This window comes from Peromyscus californicus, unplaced genomic scaffold (genome assembly GCF_007827085.1).
Source record: "Peromyscus californicus insignis strain IS unplaced genomic scaffold, ASM782708v3 Scaffold_10__1_contigs__length_136768540, whole genome shotgun sequence".
NCBI classification, from domain to species: Eukaryota; Metazoa; Chordata; class Mammalia; order Rodentia; family Cricetidae; genus Peromyscus; species Peromyscus californicus.
In genome coordinates, this window is record NW_026294391.1 from 14,234,830 (window position 1) to 14,258,475 (window position 23,646).

General features: G+C 43.9%; 1 protein-coding gene across 1 annotated transcript; it reads left to right on the forward strand.

Moving 5' to 3' along the window:
- The first annotated feature begins 19,057 nt into the window (after positions 1-19,057).
- LOC128118478 (polypyrimidine tract-binding protein 1-like) lies at positions 19,058-21,161 on the forward strand. The gene has a single exon (XM_052751177.1). It carries the CDS (start codon positions 19,417-19,419, stop codon positions 21,070-21,072), a length of 1,656 nt encoding a protein of 551 aa, XP_052607137.1. The 5' UTR covers positions 19,058-19,416; the 3' UTR covers positions 21,073-21,161.
- The last annotated feature ends 2,485 nt before the right edge of the window (positions 21,162-23,646 follow it).

Below are 23,646 nucleotides of genomic sequence, written 5' to 3' on the forward strand. Positions count from 1 at the left end.
GCAGCAGTGTTCTGTTACAGAGCTAGGGATGTGACTAGGGGATTGGATTTGGACGAGATAGAGTGGTCTTTAGTTAGCTTACCTGTTTCTCTGGCTAGCTCAGCTGGTGTGTTGAGAACTTACTACTAAATCCTTGGCTCAGTTTTTAATTAGGTTCTTTGATTTTTTTTGTATTAAATTGTAGAAGTTTTTTTATATTTCCTGGAGAGTGATCCTGGTATCAGAGTTAGAGTCATTGCCTCAGCCCTGGAAATTCTAACAAACTAGGATTACGAATCATTAATAGGCCAATTAAAGAGATAAATTAATAGTGAAAATCAGAAAAAGGAAAGTCACTCAATGTGGGCACATTAGGAGCGGGGATAAAGAGATCCAATGCTCCATCGAAGTCTGTCTTCCAGGACCCTGACATGAGGTTTAGGTTTAAAGAGGGCAAGAAGTATACATAGGGAAGCACTCCTGATGAAGGTATGTTCTGCCTCCACCATCCCACTGCAGTCTGCCCTGGACGTGGTTTGACAAATGTCAAAACTGTGATAAATCTCTTTGGAGGACAGAAGCTCCTCCTCCAGCTGAAATCACACTCCTGGCCTTTTCCTACTTCCCTATGAGATTCCTGGGGACACTCCGTTGATCTGTGATGCACAGCATCAGAGTCTCAGAGCAGAAAGAAGAAGGGGACATAAGGGTCTCATTATAATGTCTTCATTTCAGGAAGGGACATACGTGCCTCAGAGGAATATCTTTATTCCTGCCAGGAAGGTTATAATTTCCTATCATATGCATTATTTATAAATGGTGATGCAAAATACAGCCAGCTCTCTCCTCAAAGGGAATATGAGAGAGTTTATTCTGGAGCCAAATTTGAGTGACTATGGCCTAGGAAATGAAACACAGAGCTAGGTTACCCCAGGTTCCATGCTCCCATGTTGAAGCAGTTTCATGACTGTTCAGTTGGGAGCGCAAGACCCCGCCTGCAGAGTGTTTAAACTTGGGTCCCTAGACCTGCCATGCGATTGCTCCTCTTCCCTTTCCCGCCGCCTCACTTCTGCAGGACTTGAGAGTCACCTGGGGGCACTTTGCTTAGTTGAACAGCTACCTTTCCCCTCTCCTGGACAAGACTTGATAATCATTTCTATTATATGTAGTTTTATATTAGGTTAGAACTTTCTTATTTAGGTAAAAGGGGGAGATGTAATAGATCTCTGTTCTACCTGTGACCTTGAAGTACAGCCCCCTAGAGATGTAGCAGGTAATTGTTCTACCTATAATCTTGAAGTACCAGCCCCTGAGAGGCCCATAGAGCACTCTCTTCTCTCCCTTGTGGGTTTGGATGGTGCGCACTGACTCAGGCCGAAGAACAGCCTGGAACAGTACCTCAGCCTTCCAGGATCCTGCAATGATTCTTCTATTGTGTTTAGTGAGTTTTCTTTCCTAATAAATTCCTTTTACCCTTTAAGCAGACTCCCGTGCATTTCTCATTATACCCGGTCTTTTTGATTCAGCTTGATCTGGCTTATTGTGTCGGTAGAGAAACCTACCACCAGGGATACAAAAATACTGATCAACGACATTTTATACTTGCAGAACAAAGAAAACTATAAATCAAGGAAATTTTAAAGTATATTGGTGGAAACAACAAAGAGTTAATTTTCAATGCTTAGCCTAAGATCATGTTACCAAAATTAGGGTTCATAGCCTGTGCCCTAACAAGCCAGGTTTGGACTTCTGTCCTCAACAAGCCCATTAAAGGAGTCACAATAATAATGAAAAACAAAAAAAGGAGATGTATTCAATGTGGCTACCTAGGGAGAAAGGATGGATATCCAGTGACTCCTCCTCAAGTACAGGTTGGTAGAGGTGCCGTGACCCGATCATAGGGATTAAACAGAAAGCAATAGATATGGTGTGGCTCCTTGTCCACCTTTGCCTCAGCACCTCAGCTCCGGGTCTCTCCAGCAAGGTTAGCTGCAAATCTTTCTCAAGGAATACAGTTCTTACTCTGGATGCCCCTACAGCTTCAGCCATTTCCTTTCCCAGCAGGAGATTCCTGGGGAAATTCTTATTTACTGGGGTCCATTCTTTCCCTAGTCTGATCATCAAAGAGGGAAGTACAGGCACCTCTTTAGAATATATGCGTTCCCGCCAGACAGGACAGTTACAGTAAGGGCATTCCCTGCCCTGATTTTGGAGCTGTTGCTCATGCCAGAGAGAAGTCATGCTAAAGAGAGAACTTGTGCCCTACCCTTTAGCTAACAGACTATTGCAACAGTGGAACCCGAAGAATTACTATTCATTTCCCCAGCAATCTCATGCTGGGGAAAAGGGTAGTCTAAAGAGAAGCCAAAGGAGGAACTTGCTTTTCAGGAAGAAGTTATGACAGTTTCTATCACCATTAAATTAACAGCTGTATATTACTGGCTTTTGCTTTGACTTTTGTATAAAAACTGTAGTAGTACTACAGAAAGGACAAGAGAGTGCTGGAGAGGTTAAGGTGGCTCTGAGGTTGAGAGAACTTGTTCTTGCAGAGGACCTGGGTTTAGTCCCCATCACCCACGTGGTGGCTCAGAAGCATCCATAACTCCAGTTCCAGGGGACCCAGTGCTCTTTTCTAACTTCTGTGAGCACCAGGCATGCGTGCAATGCACACACATACATGCAGGCAAACACTCATTCACATGAAATAAATAAATCTTAAAAAATGTTTCTTTAAAGTAAAGAAAGAAATAATAGGAGAAAATCATGATTTTTTTTTCTGTCCTTAGTTTGGCCAAACTATAAATAATTAGATTTCCTTTATCAATTTCTCCTTCCTAATTTTCTTTAAGATACAGGAAAACTATGTATGTAGTGGATTTGTGAATCGAAGTATCCCCAATAACGAGCATTGGGTAGGAGGCAAACCTGTTACTGACTGAACCCTTCCAAAACCTTCCAGGCTTCTACCCCACCCCAACCACTACTGGGGTGGAATTCAAGAGAATTCCAAGCAGCTGAGTGTTTTGCCCTGATTCTTTGACCCTTTGGGTGTGAGTTGTCCTTGAATTGGTAAAGGAATGGCCCAGAAGAGTGAAAACGGAAGAGGAGATTCCAGAGAATCACATATAGAAGTCAGAAGCACCAGAAAGACTGGAAGCCCTATGCTTACTTGGACCTCATTCAATCAAGGAAGCAGTCTCAAAAATACCTGCCTTAGAGGAACTTAAGAAAAGGTGGTGCTGTGCAAATGACCTCTAAATGTCACAGATATCCCAACCCACACCCACCACTCTCTTTTGCTCTCTTGGAGCCGGGCCCTAGGCCAGATTTGGCACACCTCCAAGACTCCTCTGCATCTCTCCTTTAATAAACTATTACCTTTCTTGTAACTATTCATGTGTCTCTGCACTCTTCATGGAAAAGAGGCATAAGAACCTGGAAACTCCAATAGCTTCCCTCTAGACTCAAATCCATACCTGTAACAAAGGACCACTTACTTGTGAAGAGCACCCTAGATGCTCAGTTTTATGACCTTGAGAACTCCTGGTGAACTTTCTTAGTCTGGACCTGGGTTTGGTTTGCACCCTTGGCACCAGTTTGTAAAGAAGGTTTTTTGAGACTCCTGTCATTTTGACGATTTGTTTGAGCCATTTACTGAATAGCTGTTGGGTTATGTAAACAACCTGGCAAGAATGAAGATACTCCTGTGTGCCTCTCCCTTTGGCTAGGAGACTTTTGAGATAGTACACCCAAAGGCATTGGAATTTCTCCAGCAATCTCACGCTGGAAGAAGGAAAAGTCTGGGATCTTGGTGTAGGACAGAGGGAACCTTGTCTCTTAGAAAGAATTTTGCAGCTTGTCAGACCACCTTGCAGGAGAAACCAAACCGGCCAAGGCAAAGATGATGGACAAGTGGGATCATGCTGTGATCAGGACTCCCTAGTTATGCATAACTCTGACCCTCTGTTTAAACCAGGACCCTGAAGATTGTTTCAGGGAATCATTACACACCCCTGTTCCTCCTTCCAGTGTGGCTGTGTCCTAGTTAGGGTTATGATTGCTGTAATGAAACACCATGACCAAAGCAACTTGGGAAGGAAAGGGTTTATTTGGCTTACACTTCCATATCATCATTCATCATCAGAGGACATCAAGAGAGGAACTCAAACAGGGTAGGAACTTGGAAGCAGGAGCTAGTGTAGAGGTCATGGAGGGGGGCTGCTTACTAGCTTGCTCAGTCTGCTTTCTTATAGAACCCTGGACTGTCAGTCCAAGAATGGCACCACCCACAGTACCACCCACAATGGGCTGGACCATCTCACATCAAAATCACTAATTAAGAAAATGCTTAGCCAGGTGGTGGTGGTGCATGCCTTTAATCCCAGCACTCAGGAGGCAGAGCCAGGCAGATCTCTGTGAGTTTGAGGCCAGCCTGGTCTACAGAGAGAGTTCCAGGACAGGATCCAAAGCTACACAGAAAAACCTTGTCTCACCAAAAAAAAAAAAAAAAAAAGAAAGAAAGAAAAAGAAAAAGAAAGAAAGAAAAGAAAATACTTTACAGCCAGATCTTATGGAGACATTTTTCTCAATTGAGGTCTCCCCCACCCCCCACTTCAGATAACTAACTGTATCTTGTGTCAAGATGATATAAAACTATCCAGCACAGGCTTCACTAAATAAGTGTTTTTCTTCTTTTCACTATTAATTGTGTATTTAATTGGCCTATTGGGTGTTGGTGACTGAGCCTCACCTGTTAGGGCTGTGAGGGCCCAGTCTCTGACCATGTCTTAGTTATGTTTCTATTGTTATGGAGAGACACAATGACCGAGGCAACTTATAAAAGAAAGACTTTAATTTGGGGCTCACAGTTCCAGAGGGTTAGAATCCATGACCATCATGGTGAGGAGCATGACAGTAGGCAGGCAGGCAGGTAGGCATTGTGCTGAAGCAGTAGCTGAGAGCTCACATCTTGATCCACAGGCATGAGGCAGAGAAAAAGAGCTAAGCGGAATGGCATAGGCTTTTGAAATCTCAAAGCCTGCTCCCAGTGACACACCTCCTAATCCTTCCCAAACAGTTTCATCAAATGAGGACTAAGCATCCAAAAAGATGAGCCCATGGGGTCCATTCTCACTCAGACCACCACAGACCCTGAATAGTTATGGGACAGGAAAGTTTTGATTTTTTTCAGTGCTCACTATGTTTGTTTTTCTGTATAGCATGAAGAGTAAGAGTCTAAGAAAATGTGTCAGCTTACATTTGAATTTAGTAAAGTTTGTATATGTAAGTGTTATAGCTCTGGGGGAAAGGCTTCCCCACTCCACTGCAAGTGTTACAGCTCTACTCTGGGGAGTGAGGGGAGAGAGGTCTCCCCAATACAAGTGTTACAGCTCTGAAGGGAACGGTATCCTGGCAGATGGGAGCCAAGGAATATTGCAAAGTCAGACCACATAATAAACCTCACACAAGAGATTTATTGGGAAGGAAAAATCCAAGAGGGTGGCTGCCTCTAATTGGGTGAGAAGCAGCAGAGAACTGAGCAGAAGACAGGGTTTATATAGGACTTCTTGGGGTGGAGCTTTCTAGGGTAGGGATTGGTGGGTTTTCGAATCCAGAGCCTTACTGCCTTCATCTGGGGGAGGGGATGGGTCCAGCAGTTACATCCCTTAGAGTGTTCTGTGGACAGAGCCTGGCTGATGGAGGTCCTCATAGGTGGGGTCTGGCTACTCACAAGTCTTGAGGGGCTTACAGTATAAGCATGAGAAATAGTAAGCCTCTGCCACTGTGGTGACCCCTAGGGAGAATTCCTGACTAGTCCTTTTGTAATTTAATAGTGAACTCTGAATTCATGGAACAGATTTTCATGTATGTAATTTTGTGGATTAGGCTGTGCCTATAGCAATTGGTTTCAAGAAGGCTAATGATTTGATGGCTGGAGCAAAACTCCTATTGCTATTTAGCTATATGTGGGTCCCTTGGGCTCTAAAGAATAAAGCCAAATGCTCCCTTCAGTCCATTCTGGGTAAGTTTAGGTCAGAACTTCTTAAACCTTTTCCAGTTGCCTAAAATTTTGGATGTGACCGTGGGTATATAGGTATAGAAAATAAGTAAACAGGGCCAGTAAGATGCCTCAGACAGTAGAGGCACTTGTGTATAAGCCTGAGGGCCTGCATTTGATCATCTGGACTCCTCAAGGTGGCAGAAGAGAACCAACTGTACATGTCGGCACAGACACACACACACACACACACACACACACACACACACACACACACACACACACACACAGACACATAGACACACAGAGAGATACAAAAATGGAGTCTAGTCTGTGCTGGCCAACTACTTCTGGGCATGGGACCTACCCTGAAATGTGGTTGATATACCCAGTGACAGTCCATTGAAGAAAACTGATTTCCTTGCCCAGCAGGTATCAATTTCAAATACCTTCTTGGTTAAGGGTAGGACTTTGTGTCTACCTCCCCCTCTCAGTGCTGGAATTTTGCTGGTTTGAACCCATGCAGATCCTGTGCATGCTGTCACAGTCTTTCTGAGTTTATATGTGTATCAGTTCTGTTTTGTCTGGAAGACTCTATTTTCTTGGAGTCATCCATACCACTTCTGGTTTTTACACTCTATTTCTTCTTCCTCCTCTTCTGTATAGATCCATCCCTGATCCTTGTGGGGGAAGGGTTTGATGGAGACCTCCTATTTAGGACTGAGTTCTTCAACGTCTCTCACTCTCTGCACACTGTCCCAGTTGTGGATATCTGTGTTAATTACCATCTCCCGCAAGAAGAATCTTCTGTGATGAGGGTTAAGTGATATACTGATCTGTGGGTATAGCAATATGTCACTAGGAGTTATTTTATCGCTATATTTCTTCAGCAGAATTGTCCTAGTAAGTTTTTCCCTTATGCCCATGACCTGTCAAGTCACATATTCTTGGTCAATTTAGCAGTGTCAGGTATAAGTTCTGTCTCATGGGGTGGGCCATAAATCTAATTTTAAAAGGTGGTTGGTTAATCCTTTAACATTTATGCCATTATTATACCAGTATCTTATAAGGAGTTCACTGTTGTAGGCTGCAGGGTTTGTAACTGGGTTATACTGATGATTACTTTTCTCACCTAGTAGCATGCAAATGACAACGCATGCTGGCAGAGATGCAGGGGAAGGGGAACACTTAGTCATTGCTGGTGGGAGTGATAACTGGTACAACTACTATGGAAACCTGCTGTGGGATGGTCTGTATGTCAAATGCTCTGATTGGTCAATAAATAAAACACTGATTGGCCATTGGCCAGGCAGGAAGTATAGGCGGGACTAACAGAGAGGAGAATTGAGAGAACAGGAAGGTGGGAGGAGACACTGCCAGCCGCCTCCATGACAAGCAGCATGTAAAGATGCTGGTAAGCCATGAGCCACGTGGCAGGGTATAGATTTATAGAAATGGATTAATTTAAGATGTAAGAACTAGATAGCTAGAAGCCTGAGCCATTAGGCCAAACAGTTTAAATAATATAAGTGTCTGTGTGTTTATTTTATAAGTGGGTTGTCAGACTGCCGGGGTTTGGCGGGATCCAGAGAGAAAACTCTCCAGTTACAGAAAGCAGTGTGGAGGTTCCTCAAAAAGCTGAAAATTGATCTACCTCAAGATCCAACTTGGGCATATACTCAAAGGACTCTGCGTCTTACTACAGAGATATTTGTTCATCTGTGTTCATTTTTGTTCTATTCATAACCCCAAATTGGAAATAGCCTAGATGTCCATTAGCTGGTGAATGGATAATGAAAATGTGGTACAATGGAATATTATTCAGCTTTTATGAAAATAAAATTATGAAATTTGCAAGTGAATGGATAGAGCCAGAAAAGTCATCCTAAGTGATGTGGCCCAGACCCCAAAAGTCAAATATTGCATGTTTTCTCTTATATGTGGAGCTTAGCTTTTAAGCTTTAAGGGCTACAATCTGAATAACTGCAGAGGTTAGGTCCACAGGAAGGGATCAGTAGTACGAGAGGCTCTCCCAAGAAAGAGGAAATAGAGTGCAGTGCTATGAAGTGACAGACGAGGCACTAGACTAGGAGGATGAAATGGGGAGGAGGATGGGAGAGAAGGGGGAAGGAGGGAGCATGGAGAGGGACAATGAACACGAAAGGCCCTTTGAGAAGCTAACAGGAAACCTACTTGTTGGTGATGGTTTTTCACTCTTTTACTCTTTTGAGGGTCTGCCACCCAGATCCCAAATAAATATACATGGAGGCTTATTCCTTCATTTGAATGCCTGGCCTTAGCTTCACTTATTTCTAGCCAGCTTTTCTTTTTTTTTTTTAAAAAAAATAACTTTATTTTATACACATTGGTGTGGAGGTGTCAGATCCCCCGGAACTGGAGCCACAGACAGTTGTGAGCTGTCATGTGGGTGCTGGGAATTGAACCTGGGTCCTCTGGACAAACAACCAGTGCTCTTAACCTGCTTTTCTTAACTTAAATTATCTCATCTACCTTTTGCCTCTGGGCTTTTACCTTTCTCTATCTCTTTTCTTTCCTTCTTATTCGGTGTCTGACTGTGTGGCTGGGTGGCTGGCCCCTAGAGTCCTCCTCCATCTTTCTCTCCTAGATCTCTCTCTCCCCAGATTTCTCCTCCTATTTATTCTCTGCCAGCCCCGCCTATCCTTTCTCCTGCCTTGCTATTGGTCATTCTACTCTTTATTAGACCAATCAGGTGTATTAGACAGGCAAAGTAACACAGCTTCATAGAGTTAAACAAATGCAACATAAAAGAATGCAACACATCGTTGCATCATTAAACAAATGTTTCACAGCATAAACAAATGTAACACATCTTTAATATTCTACAACACCTACTGCTGTAGAAGCTTCTTAAAATATACACTTATATGAGGCCAGTGGTGGTGGTGCACGCCTTTAATCCCAGCACTCAGGAGGCACAGCCACGTGGATCTCTGCGAGTTTGAGGCCAATCTGGTCTACAGAGTGAGATCCAGGACAGGCACCAAAGCTACACAGAGAAACCCTGTCTCAAAAAGAATATATATGTGTATATATATGTATATATATAGATATTCATATATATATGAATGAAATTTAAATGGAATCACCATACAAGTGAGACAATGCCCCAGCTAGACATCTTATGCCACCAATTAAAATCTCTAGTGCCAGGAATGGGTTACACCTTATTGAGTTGTTGGCCATAGAGGTCCCATAGACTCCCCAAACATCACAGGCTATTGCTAAGGCTATTGGTTGCTCTCTACAATCTGATGGTAAGGCCCTATTGCTGAAGACAGCACTTACATATGTCATCAAACATGGAGAACTGGAGCTGGTACTCAATTAGAAGATTCACCCCTACTGACTAAATAAATTAGTTTTAAAAAACTTTAAAAACTAAGTATACAAGACATTTACAGATAATAAATCACAGAGAAATTTATTAAAGATGAAAAGTAATTGGTACGATGTATTAGTTATTGTGGTAGTCTGCATGTAATTGTCCCTCATAAGGCCATAGGGAGTGGCACTATTAGGAGGTGTGGCTTTGTTGGAGTAGTTATGGCCTTGTTATAGCAAGTGTGTCACTGTGGGGTGGGCTTTGAGGTTTCCAATGCTCAAGATACCGCCCAGTGTCTCAATCAACTTCCTGATGCCTTCTGATCAAGATGTAGCCAGCACCATGTCTGCCTGCATGCCACCATGCTCCCTGCCGTGATAATAATGGACTGAACCTCTGAAACTGTAAGTGAGGCCCCCCCCCCCCAGTTAAATGTTTTCCTTATAAGAGTTGCCATGGTCATGGTGTCTCTTCACAGCAATAGAAACCCTAACTAAGACACTTCCTTTTCTGTTGCTGTGATAAAACACCATGGCCAAAAGCAACTTAAGGAAGAGTTGATTTTAGCAGAGGCAGCATCAAAGGAAGAGGCTGGAGTAGGAAGCTGAGAAATCACATTTTCAACCACAAACACAAAACACACAGAGCAAACTTAAGTGGGGTGCAATTATAAACTCTCAAAGCCTACTCCTGGTGAAGTCCTTCCTCCAGCAAGGCTACCCCTACTCCCCAAATGGCATTATTAACTGAAGACCAATTGTTCAAATATATGAGTCTATACAGGGCAACACATGGAGTTGGATATGCTTGTTAATTTTTACATAAATAATTAGTAGGACCTGGGAAGATGACTCAGGGGTAAAGTGATTGGTGTCCAGGAATAAAGATCTGAGTTTGGATCTCAAACTCATATGTAAAAGCTAGATGTGGTACCACACATACCTCTAATCCCCATGGTGGGGGCCAGGGGTGGAGACAGATGGATCCCAGGGCCTTTCTAGCCAGCCAGTGCAGGCCAAATGACAAGCTTCAAGCTCAATGAAATAATTATGTCTCCAAAAAATTAAGGGGGGGGCGCTGGTAAAGGAAGACACCCAAGGCATCATAGCATCCATGAAGACATTCTGGCATCCACATGTGCATGCATAGGTTAATGCACCCACACTCATGCATATTTTCATCATATATGCAGAATTAGCAATGCATTTTAGTGGGGATTTTTTTAGTATGCTTTATATCATTCTTCTCTCCCATTCCTGCTTTTTACTGCCTGCCTTTGTGATTAGTTGCCTTTTTTTTTATAATGACATGTTTTTATTACCTCCTCATTTCCTTTTGTTTGTGTTCTATGTTTTATTTGTGCTTATCATGGAGATGACCTAAAAGATTTTAAATATATAAAATCTTTAAAACTGATAAGCACCACTTAAAGTAGAAATTTGTTATAACCTCAAGAACTTTCCTCCTGTGTTGGAGCCCTTGTGATTTCTCACATTCATATGCAGTGGCTTTGGATTATGACATAAAATCTTCCTCAGTAATCTGTTCATTCATATTTTCTACAAAGTATGAGAAAGAAATGGTCTCACTATTTCTGAAATGGGCAATTAAAATTTGAAACTACTGCCGTAGTGACCAGCTCAGCAAAATGATAACAGTCTGCCACTCGGATTGAAAACGTTCTGAGTGTACTGCTACAACCCTGATCAGAACCAAAGTGATTTTTGTTGAGTCCACACTATGTGTAATCTTGGAGGAATAAAAATATTTATTTTGGGGGGATTTTTTAAAAAGTGATTTTGGGGCTGGAGAGATGGCTCAGAGGTTAAGAGCACTGGCAGCTCTTCCAGAGGTCCTGAGTTCAACTCCCAGCAACCACATGGTGGCTCACAACCATCTGTAATGAGATCTGGTGCCCTCTTCTGGTCATACATGCTGTATACAAAATAAATAAATCTTTTAAAAAAAAAAAAAAGTGATTTTGGGGATGGAACCAGGGGATGAAACCCTGGGTCTTTTGCATGCTACAAATAAGTTCTACCATGGGGCCCATTCTCTACTGAGCATATATCCATCCCTGCTGTTTTAATGTTTGCTATCTGTGTGCTTAATTAATTATTTCTGCAGAGGTATTTTTATAGCTGGAAGTTTTCCTGTGTCTCGCCCAGCCGAGAGGCTCCTCAGCTGCTTATAAAATAATCATTCAGAGGCTTAATTTCAATTACCAATTGCATGGCCTACAGCAGTTCTGCCAGCTAGCTCTTATAACTTAAATTACCCCGTTTCTATTAATCTATGTTTTGCCACGAGTTCCGTGGCTTTACTGGTCTGCTGGCATCTTGCTTCTCATGGCAGCAGCAGGCATCTCCTCCTCTCCCTCCTTTCTTCTTCTTCCTGTCTATCTGCTTGAATTTCCTGCCTGCCTCTAAGCTTCCTTGCCATAGGTCAAAGTAGTTTATTTATTAACCAATGGGAACAACTTATATTCACAGCATACGGAAAGACATCCCTTAGCAGTATTTGTTAATTTTTTTTCTGTTAGTCTGAGATATCCATACCATTCAAGTATATATTGAATAGTTTTATAGCATGGCATTTGCTCATTCACTTAGCAATTATGAAGCACATGTGTGTTCAATATTGTTCTAGGTAGGTAAGATTCCAATATTAATTAAATTAAGTAATTGCTCATCAGTCTTACTGTGAGAGGAGAGTAGCAAGTGAAAAAGTCAGTTTGCAGAAGACTGGAAGCCCTTCCTTCCCTGGCCCCACCCAAGGAACAAGTCCTCCAAGTAAAAACAAGGAGGACAAGAGGACTATAAAAGACTATACACCACATGCTCGGATGCTTTGGGGGCTCTTTCCTCAACTGAGCAGCCTAATTCCATTCTTGGGAGGGTTTTTATTTTCCTTAATGAGCTGTCTATTTCTATTCCATATCTAACTTAAGAGGCATGCATGACCTTTTCTCCATTTTCCCTTCTGGCAGCTGCCAGGATTTTCACCCCATCTGTACTGGGTTTTTGTCTTAAATTCTAACAAAATTGTCCTGGAGCTTTTTTTTAACGCATTTCTAAATTCTGTTACTAATGATAATAAGAACCCTCAAAGGAAACCTCAGTTTTCTCAGTAGTATTAGAATCTGTAGAAAGAGCCCACCACTTAAATACATACTTTATAATCTGCTGTTAAAGGCCTGAGTAAAAAATCTTCCCCCCATGCATTCTCTGGTTTCCAAGTAATGGTTAAGGCTCTTTGTTTCTATTTTTCAGACAACTCTGTTCTTCACCCAGATAACGTGTTCTTTGGATGCATGCCTGTCACCTGCTCCAGGAAGATGTAGAATCCTCTCCCTGTTACTGGTTCAAGGTTTTCTTTTTGGTACTTTGTTTGTACTGTGAGACAGGGTCCCTGTATGTAGCCCTGGGTGTTCTCACACATATAGAGACCTGTTTGCCTCTGCTTCCCAAAATGGCATGGGCCACCACGCCCTACCCTCTTCTTGGTTCTTATCTTCTGGAAGTAAAAAATCAGCTGAGAGACACAGACAGCTTAAGTTTATTTAGAAAAGCAAAATATATACGCTAGAGAGACTGGAGTAGACAGACACAAAGCTAGTAGTCCTTTGGACTCAGAGTGGTAGATTTTAAATGACTGTTTATGAGGTGGGTGGCATATTCATGGAGGTACGGTGACCTTTTGCCCCTTCCCAAATTTTGATGAGCAAGCTTTCCTTTTAAGGCTATTTCTTTCCATGATATTCTTGTAAGGCCCACAAGGAGGGATTTGAATGCAAATGATACTCTCAGGAAGCCAAGTCCTTTGAGGATGCAGACCCTTCATTGGTATGCATGTGGAGCCTCTGGGAAGTGCCTGGTGCCTTAGCCTCTTCCACAGCAAGAGGAACCAACCTAATTATTGCTTCAAGAATGTGTAGCCACAGGAGACACGGCAGCAGTTAGGACACAGCTACAGTTCTCCATGCTTCCCTCACATCTAACTCCTTGAGTATCCAGTTTTAAGGGGATCTTGAATTTCACCTAAAATAAAAACACATATAACAATTTATTGTAGTTTCTTGGGCTATTTTACACCACTTCCAGTAGGCAGTGAGCTCTGAGGCATAGTGTGTATCTATTATACTTCTTCCCTCAGTATACCTTTGGATAGTACCTGACAATATGTGTAAGAAAAGACACTCTCGTAGGGAGATTGTTTAGTTGGTAGGATAGAAAACTAAATATAACTGATGAAATCTACTGGTATCCTCTAATGTTGGATAAGGTCCAGATAAAGTTTTTGGATATTTACTTAACAAAGCATATTTTTTAAGTTTCTTTGAGATATCAATGACAGACAATAAAATACACATTTAATTTTTTAGTTTCAGAGTTTTTTAATGTACTTTTTAATTTTTCACCAGTTCTTAAGTTATTATGAATAAATCCATTGTTTTTAAATACAGACCTACATAATATTCATAGTTCATAGTTCAGCACATTATATTATTGACAAGCTTATCCTTTGCATTTAAATTCTTAATGACTATATAAATATTTGAGGTAGCTGGGTGTGGTGCCATGCACCTTTGATCCCAGCACTCAGGAGGCAGAGGCAGGCGGCTCTCTAAGCTCAAGGCCAGCCTGGTCTACAGAGCTAGTTCTAGGACAGGCAGGGCTATGACACAGAGGAACCCTGACTTGAAAAACAAATATAAATAAATAGATAAATAAAAATAGATAAATAAAAATTTGAGGTATAATGGATTCTCAAATTAGTGGGGTTTTTTCCTTTGAGTTTTGTAAATTCTTAAATTTGAAAGTTGTGAAAAATAATCAAAACGAGTAATAAACATATAAACTAACACCAAGAGTTTAACTCATGCCCTTTTGTAATCTGTCCCCCAAAAGATCATCAAGTAATGGAGTTGAGATGCAGACCTATGTGGATGTCTATCTTGTCACCTGGAAGTTATTTGGTCACAGGGACAAGTGTAACAACAGCTCAGGATACATAATAGTAGAACTTACGTTCAAGAATTTCGGATGTTTTAAAGGAGGCCAGAGTCAGTACTGGGTAAACTGTGATGTCAGGGGAGGACCCTAGTGGAGAGCTTCTGGGGATGTAAGAGAACATTAGAGGACAATGCTTAGCAAATTAGGTCCACGACAAAGGGGAAAGAGTCAGGACTAGTGTAGTCGAAGTGTGGACCAAACTACCCATTTTCCAGTCGGTAATAAATGTGAATCTAGTAGTCTGGTTTTTCATCTGCTCTTTGTTGAATAACAGCTTTGAATTTGTATACTCATAGTTTCTTTGAAAGTCTTCATCAGGGAAGACTTATCTTTGTTCTTCAACTGACTTGTTTATTAAACTATTTCTTTATATGTTAATATTATGATGAAACTTAGGTTTTAGTTTGTTATCTGATATTTTACCATTTATCCCTTTCCTTTTGCTCAAATTATAAAACTGTGGCCAACAACTGCCCTTTCTTTTTTAACACTTTCATTTATTTTATGGTATATTATTTTCTTTTGAGACTGGCCTGAACATCATCACCTTGCCCCAGCCTCACAGGTGATGGGATTACAGGCATTCTCTGCCATGGCTGGCATTGGTAGCCCTTTTCTTTTAAATTATTTGTTTCATTCATTTTAGGTTATATAATTTGAGTTTGAGACTGGCCTGAACATCATTACCTTGCCCCAGCCTCACAGGTGTGGGATTAGAGGCATTCACTGCCATGGCTCGAAGTGGTAGCCCTTTCAGTCAGGTCTCAGTGCATTTTGATATGCTCCTATGATTTGGGTTTGTATTTCGTGAAATCCTGTGCTTTTCCACTTATCTTTCACATTTCCACCTTCCTTGGGTTCTAGTCTTACATATATTCTAGTTCCTTGAACCAGCCAGTTCATCATACATCTCTATTTCTTTTTATTGTAAGGTGGTATTAATAACCATTCACTGTGCATGCTAGTCTTCATTTGTGGAAAGAACAAAAGAGTGTGCATAGGGTATGGGCATGGTACTACAAATTTTCCTGAAAGTTATCCTGAATATTTATAAGAAGCTTAAGATGAATTGAAGCCTATTTCCCTGAAATTATTGCATTGCTTTATGGAAAATTTGGCCTCTGATGCTTTATTATCCATACCACTGCCCATTATAAAAATTCTTCCTCCTCATTTACCATGCTTTTAGTTTCTCAGTTCCTGTGAAAGATTCAAAGGTGTCGATTTGCTAAAATTCTTCTTGGTGGGCAAAAACTTAGTTCATGATGCATAATAAGTTCAGCTTTTGTCTTTATCCTTAATTCTTTATATCTAAAGTTACTTAAATCATAAGATTCTCATAACATTCAATGAAGATTTCACATACATATATGGATAGTTGGGTGGGGTGTGCATGTGTGTATATGTGCATACATGTGTTTTCAACAATTTGTATTCCATCTCCATATCCCTAATATTAATGATATCTTAAAACTGGTTTGAAATGTCTTTTACATTGCTTCTGTTCTATTTGTTAATTTTTTTGTATCTAAGAATGAATTCTCTTTGCAGTTGTTTCTTGTTGCCTTGAGATACTTGAATCCGACTATGTTTAGATATGGCATATTCTCTAAATACAAAGCAGAGTGAGATGACTGCCAATGATCTTCAGAGTTCTACTCGATTCCTCATCGTATCCTTCCTTGCTTTACCAATAACTGGCAGAGGAGAGTGGAGCTCTCCATTACTACTGTGAACTTCTCCATGCCACTCGCCAAGATTGGTCTTACATGTTTTGACACTGTCACTGGGGCACACTTGTTTGAGAATATGATGTTCTTTTGGAGAACTGACCTTTTTGTGACTTTGTAATGTTTATCTTTCCTACTGGCCATTTCTTGATCTGACATCTGCTTGATTTGAAGTTAATGCACCTACTGCAACTTTCTTTGGAGTGAGCCTTTCCTAAATCTCTTTTTTAAACAACAACAACAAAAACAGTCATTGTATTGAATATGAATGCCTTACATACCAATTATAACTTGTTTTCATAATCCACCCTGAACGCTAGTGGTTTATTGGTAGTATCTCTATTGTACCCATTTTAAAGATGTTTCTATATTCTGATCCATGTGACCCATAGTCACCAGCAAATGTTTTCTTCTCACTCAATGTTTTCTTTGTTTCTGATTACACCAATTTGATCCTTTGATTATACCAATTTTTTATCTTGTTTTTACATTTCTTTATGTTGTATTATGTTTGAGTGTTTTACACTCATGTACGTCTGTGTATCCTGTATGTTCTGGAACTGGAATTATGGATGGTTGTGAACCACCACGGGGATGCTGGGAATTGAACCCAAGTCCTTTGGAAGAACAGAGCTTTTGACTACTGACCATCTCTCTAGCACATGATCTTCTGATCATAACTGAATATTTTCTGTGATTCCATTAGTGTCATTCTTAGAATATTGGTTGTGCTATTGTAAAATAGCTTTTTTTGTGATTTCCCTAGACTTTCTGTGGTAGTTTGAATTGGAATGGTTCACATAGACTCATATGTTTAAATGTTTCAATCCGAGTTAGTGGAACTGTTTGAGAAGGATTAGGATATGTGGCTTTATTAGGACATGTGTCCCTGTTGGATGAGGTGTGTCACTGGAGTGGGCTATGAGATTGATAAAGCCCACAACAGGCCAAGTCTCTGTGCCTCTGTCTCTTTGTGTGTTTTTCTCTCTGTCTCTGCCACCTTCAACCTGAAGATTAAGATGTAAGGCTCTCTCCTCCAGAACCATACCTGCCTGCCTGCCACCATGATCTCAACCATGATGACTGCAAGAATATTGGTCTAAGCCTCGGAAACTGTAAGCAAGCCCCAGATTGAATATTTTCTCTTAGGAATTGTCTCGGTCATGGTGTCTCCTCACAACAATAGACACTATCCAATATACACATTTCCCTCCTTAAGTCCACCATCCAGTAGCAGTGCATCACTTAATTTGTAGCGATGATCTCTCCTAGCATAGCATTCCTAACTACTCTGTATGTTCCTGGCACTCATTTCACTAATTCACGAGCTACAACCACACTATACGTTGTTATGTCACTCATCATTTAGAAAACAAAAAGATATACAGTATAAAAGATGCCATTTATCTCGATGCGTTCCTTGACTGACTTTATGGAATCCAACTTTCTGATTTGCATTATTTTCTTTCCTGTCTCTTAAGAGTTTTCCAGGACAGGTTTCCTGAGACATTTTTTATTTTAAAATCTTTCATTTATCCCCTCAATGACAGATTTCCTGGATGTCTAAGTGTAGGCAGGTTGGGATATATTTTCCCTCTCAATGGGCATTTGGACCACTTCAGTCTTCTCTGTTTCTCTGCATGGAGTCCTGAGAGAAAGCAAAAGTAACCCAACCACTGACTGGCTCAGGTCAGTGCAGCTCATTTCACTCAGAAAAGAAAGACAGAGAGGAAATAGTTGCCTTTCACAGAATTTTAGTTTTTAAACTGGCAATAAGTTACCTAGGGTCTGTAGAGATTCCTTGAATTTAGTACAATTTTTGCATTTGCCCTAGCTATTATTTTACTGAAGTAAGGCATGAGAAGAACAGCGCACAGATGTGAAAGCAAAAATCATCTGTCTTTTACAAAGGAACCACACACTTGTAAGTCTGCAGAGCAAAGCCAATCATGTGCTCATCATGATGACCATTATACTGAAAATGACTGGCACTGTTCAAACCTGGCTGGCCATTGACTCTGAGTGTCCCCACGGTAGTATTTAGGTCATCATACATGTCTCCTTTTTAAAATGTTAGGGCACAGCATTCTGCTCCATCTTGTTGTTCACAAGGAGACACTCCTAGGTTTGAGACTGTATGTTTTACTTGAGTCCTCTCGGCACTGGGTGTTTTTCAGGCAGAGTGTATCAGCCGTGAATAAATCCCTCCACATCTCAGCAACTCTGACATGATGGAACTGTAGCTATCATCCAGAACGGAGCCCTCATTCACATGCTGGGAGGTGGAAAAGACCCACAAAACTCAGATAATTGCAGGGCAAAGAGTTGTGCTTAGCAGCAGAATGAAATTCCTTCCCATTTTCAGATACTCGATAATACATAGGATATTTTCTGAAACATCAGGCTCAGTTTAAAAACGATCCAGTCCAGTAACTCCACCGTCCCCTTGATTACTGTGACTCCTTTCCCAAATCCTTGCCTCTCCCTACTATCAAGTCCTTGAGCTAAAACATGAAGTCCACCCTGAGTGTATTAGCATCTCCTCCAATCTGCACTCTGCACAATAGGCTCTTTGACAAGAATGCCCAGGGCCGCTACTTTTCAATACATTGTAATTTAGCATCCTTGTTATCTCTCGCAATTTTCCTGACACACTGCAAACTACAGCTACACCATGATGCTTTCTAAACAAAATAATCCCAAACCTAAACAGAAATGTGAATCATAATAGTGCTTAAGCATATGATGTACATTTCAGGAACAGTATGAAGCGCTTTCCAAGGACTTAGTACAATCCTCTGTGCTTGGAACTCAGTATGCCAATAATTAGTGAATATTATACTGTAGCATAGAGATTTTCAAGAAAAAAAAAAAAGTATAGCTCCAGGTCTAAAGGGATAAGCTAACCCCTCGCCCCACAGACACACAAGATCTGAGAAACTGTATGTGTTTCTCCCGACATTCCAGGCAGCATATATGGCGGACAGACACGGGAGGGGGGGCAGGGAGGGAGAGAGAAATGGAGGAGCAGACAGACAGAGAGAGGCAGAGACAGAGACAGAGACAGAGACCAAGGCAAATAGAGACACACAGAGAAAGAGAAACTGAGAATGCTCCAGAACAGTGTGGGGAGTGTCAGTGTTCAACACCAGAGGCACGTGACTCTGATCAAGCCAACTTTGTATCAAACAAGGAGGGCTGGGCTAGTCACTCCGCTCCACTCCATCTCCTGCAATTCTGCTCCTGTGCCTTAGACACAGAGCACTTGGTAGAGGGGCTGTGGTCGCAGGATCTCTTCTCTCTGCCCGTGTCCAGAACCAATCTGCTGTCATGAGCAGCCACTCACCCCCTGCATCCACAGGAAACGACAGCAAGAGGTTCAAGAGGGACAGCAGGAGCCTTGAGGGCTCATCGAGAGTGATCCACATCTGCAGACTGCCAAGCAGTGTCACCGAAAGAGAGGTTCTCTGTCTGGCTCTGCCATTCGGGAAGGTGTCCAACCTACTGTTCCTGAAGGAGAAGAACCAGGCCTTCATGGAGATGAACACAGAGGAGGCCGCCAACACCATGGTCAGCTACTACACCTGTGTGACTCCTGTGCTGCGTGGGCAGCCTGTCCACATCCAGTTCTCCTGCTACAAAGAGCTCAAGGTGAGAAGATCCCGCAGCAAGGAGGGTGCCTCTAGCCGGGAGGGTGACCCCAGGCAGGCAGGTGCCTCCAGCCAGGTGGGTGCCCAGCCAGGCCTGCCAGCTGAGAACTCAGACCAGGCAGGAAATGTGGGCTCGGCCGCCCCCGCCGCCGCCGCTGCTGTGGACACAGGGAGAGTGGTGGCCAGTCGAACCCCTGTGCTCAGGATCCTCGTGGAGAACTACTTCTGTCTCGTGACCTTGGAAGTGCTGCACAAGCTCTTCTCCAGGTTTGGCACAGTTCTGAAAATCATCACATACAGCAAGAAAAACCGGTTCCAGGTGCTGTTACAGTATGCGGACCCGCTGAGTGCCCAGCGTGCCAAGCTGTTCTTGGATGGGCAGAACATCTACGACGCCTGCTGCACACTGCGCATCACCTTCTCTGGGTTCACTGACCTCACAGTCAAGTACAACAACGACAAGAGCCGCGACTACACGCGCCCAGACCTGCCCTCGGGGGACAGCCAGCCCTTGCCAGCCCAGAACAAGGCCACAGCCCTCGGTGCCCCTGTGGCCATCTCAGCTTCTTCGTATGCAAGCACTGGATTACCTCACACCTTTGCAGTTCCTCAAGCTGCAGGCTTTGCCTTTGTTCCAGAGTTGTGTAGGGCCCCGGTGCCCCTGGCCGTGCCAGAAGTGGCTGTGGCAGCGGTGGCAGCTGGAGCCGAGAGCCAAGTCATCACCTCAGGCTCCCCGGCTCTGGCGAACGCTGTCCTCCTCGTTGCCAACCTCAACCCTGAGAAAGTCACTCCCCAAAGCCTCTTCATTCTGTTCGGTGCCTATGGCAATGTGCAGCGGGTGAAGATCCTGTACAAGAAGAAGGAGAACGCGCTGGTGCAGATGGCCGATGGCAGCCAGGCTGAGCTGGCCTTGAGGCACCTGAACGGGCACAAGCTGCATGGCAAGTCTCTCTGCATCGTGCTGTCCAAGCACCAGAGCGTGAAGCTGCCCCGGGAGGGCAAGGAGGACCAGGACCTCACCAAGGACTATGTCAACTCCCCACTGCACCGCTTCAAGAAGCCCGGATCCAAGAACTTCCAGAACATCTTTCCGCCCACTGCCACCCTGCACCTCTCCAACCTGCCCACCTCGGTCTTGGAGGAAGACCTCAAGAAGCTCTTCTCCAGTGGCGGGGGTTCTGTCAAGGCTTTCAAGTTCTTCCCAAAGGACCGCAAGATGGCGCTGATCCGAATGGGCTCGGTGGAGGAGGCCATACAGGCTCTGGTGGAGCTGCATGGTCATGCCCTAGGCCAGAGCCACCACCTGCGAGTCTCCTTCTCCAGGATCACCATCTAGAGGACCCTGCTGGGCTCACTGCAGACAGCTTCCACCGCTAGAGGAAAGGACACTTGAAAAGCCACTGGAGTGACCTTAACACTTGCTACTGTCGAGAGAGAATGACAGAGAGAGAGAGAGAGAGAGAGAGAGAGAGAGAGAGAGAGAGAGAGAGAGAGAGAGAGAGAGAGAGGCAGCTGACCTGATTTTACAAGGACTGACTGTGGCCACCTTGCTGGTGGGGGCAGGCCTCATGCAGCCAGCCCCCTTTGACCTGGGAAGGAGCTCCAGAAGTTTGGCCACAGCAGGTGCTCTGGACTCTATACCTGGCACTTTCCCGCCCTTGAGACCTGCCTGCCCCCACCCAGCTACTGTTGTGGTTTGGAGGGGAAGTGGCCTCCAGAGACTCATGCCTTTGAACTCCTGGTCATCAGCTGGTGGCACTCTTTTGAAAGGCTGTGTGCCTTTAGGAGGCAGGCCTCACTGGAGGAGGTGAGTCACCTGGAGGGGCCTTGAGAGTTTGGAGACTGGCCCCACTTCCTCTGCTTGCTCTGCTGCTTCCCGACTCCACCAGTGATGCCAAGGGCCAGCCTCCTTCTGTTGTTCCTGCTCCTGTTCCTGCCGCCACTGCTTCTGCACCAAGGTGGGATGTAGCCTGCCCCCTTCCACCTTTCTGGGAGGGGATTTGTTCTTAAACGATGAGAAAAGTAACGAGGCAGAATGAGATGTGGGGAACATGCGCTATGCAGGGCTTCGAACTGGTCTGGGGGAGGAATGTGGCAGCGTTGAGAACTTCGCACTGGCAAGGGCCTAGAATGCTCAGGTAAGAGCTTCAGGGGCCATTCTGGTAGTTTGGAGGGCCAGGATGCCGAGAGCAGTGCAGGCAGTGGAGGCCCAGCTTGTGACCTTTCAGAGGGGCATAAGACTCCTCTGGGAACTGGGCTGGAGGCCCATTGGTGTGAAATTCTGGCAGAGACCCTAGCTGCACTTGGCTTGTGTCCTGAGAACGTGAGTGAGGCGGAATTCAAAAGTAACGGGGGTACTTAGTTTGTTGGGAGAAGCTTGGGGACAGGATAGCGTTCAGGAGCTGTCGAGGTTACTGCTCAATGCTCTCACACAGGTCTGCAGAGACAGAGCAAGGAGTGGAGCAGAAAGGTGCGCAACCTCTGCAGATGGTCAAGGACAGCAAAGAGTTCAAAGTTACGGAGCAAGCACAGCTGTCCTTGTTAAAGGAATTAGCCCCAGGACAGAGAAGCCTTGCAGTCTATTCTGGCACAATCGGAAAGGTGCCAAGAAGGCAAGGTCGTGCCCTCTGAAGGCTGTGACTTATCAAAGTACAAAGGTGTGGGAAAGGAGAGGCACGGATCGGGACACCGCCGAGGGTGTCTTCTGCTCAAAGAGACCACCCCGGACAGCCATTTGCTCTGACTGAAACCAGTAAGGTGGACAGAGATGGCTACCACTTGGGTCTCAGGGTACGAGATAGGACATCTCAAGCTGGTGGGGCAGCACCCTCCACCTGCTGTTGGCTTTGCAAGCAGGCAAGAATGCATGGTTGGGGGATGATAGAGCTTTGGGTCAAGGGTCCATGAAGCCACTGAAGCTAGGCAAAGTGTGGCAGGACCATATTCCCCACAAGGAGGCCCCCAGGTTGCTGCTGTAAAGCCGTGGAGGCCAAGCCTAGTTTGCAATAGAGACCCCAGGATGGAGGGGATGCCCAGAGCATGGGCCATCCCACTGAGACAAGTTGTGGGTTCAGAGTGGAGTCAGCCGAAGATAGGGACTACCTGGGCCCCAGCTGGAGGACCGGGCTACGCCAGAACTTTGGAACAAAGATGGTTCCCACAGGAGCCCCCAGATAATGGACAAGAAGCTGCAGCATTTCCTCTCCTGGATTTCCATCTTGGTTTGGTCTCATCTTTCTTTGCCGCGTCCCCATGTTTACTCTATGCCATTGCGTGTTTGTTGGAAATACATGTATCTCCTGTTTTTGATTTTGCAGGGGCTAACTTGTTGAGAGATGGCCTTGAGTCTCAGGAGAGACTTGTACTCCTGAACACTGTTGGTTGGAACTGTTAATGATCATGGGTGCCTTTCAAGTTGGAATGGGTATAGTTTGCATGATGAAGTGGCCATGAGCCTGTGGGGGCCAGGGGCACAATGGAGTGGTTAGAATGTATAGGCTCATGGGGTTGAATGCTCACTCCTTGGCTGGTGGCACTCTTTTGGAAGGTTGTAGAACCTTCGAGAGGTGGAACGTTGCTGGAAGAAGGGAATCAGTGGGGCTGGGTCTTGTGCTTCCATAGCCCGGGCCAACTTTCTCATCCTCTCTGTGCTTCCCAGCTGTGATGCAGAGTGGTCAGCCTTCTTACACCACTGCCACCACGCCTTCCCTGCTACAATAGACTGTATGTATCCCCTCAGACTGCAAAGACAATAAACCTTCCTTGCTTTAAACTGCTTCTTGCCGAGTATTTGCTCACAGCAGTCAGAGAGATAACTAACATTGTTACACACCCATGTTTACCACCTGAGCTGGTTAACCACTGAGGCTGGGCTCTCCTCCAGGTGAACTTGTGCTCCTGCTTGATGGCC

Excerpts from the sequence above, each read along its gene's own strand:
- LOC128118478 (XM_052751177.1), top strand. The coding sequence starts at position 19,417 with ATGAGCAGCCACTCACCCCCTGCATCCACAGGAAACGACAGCAAGAGG.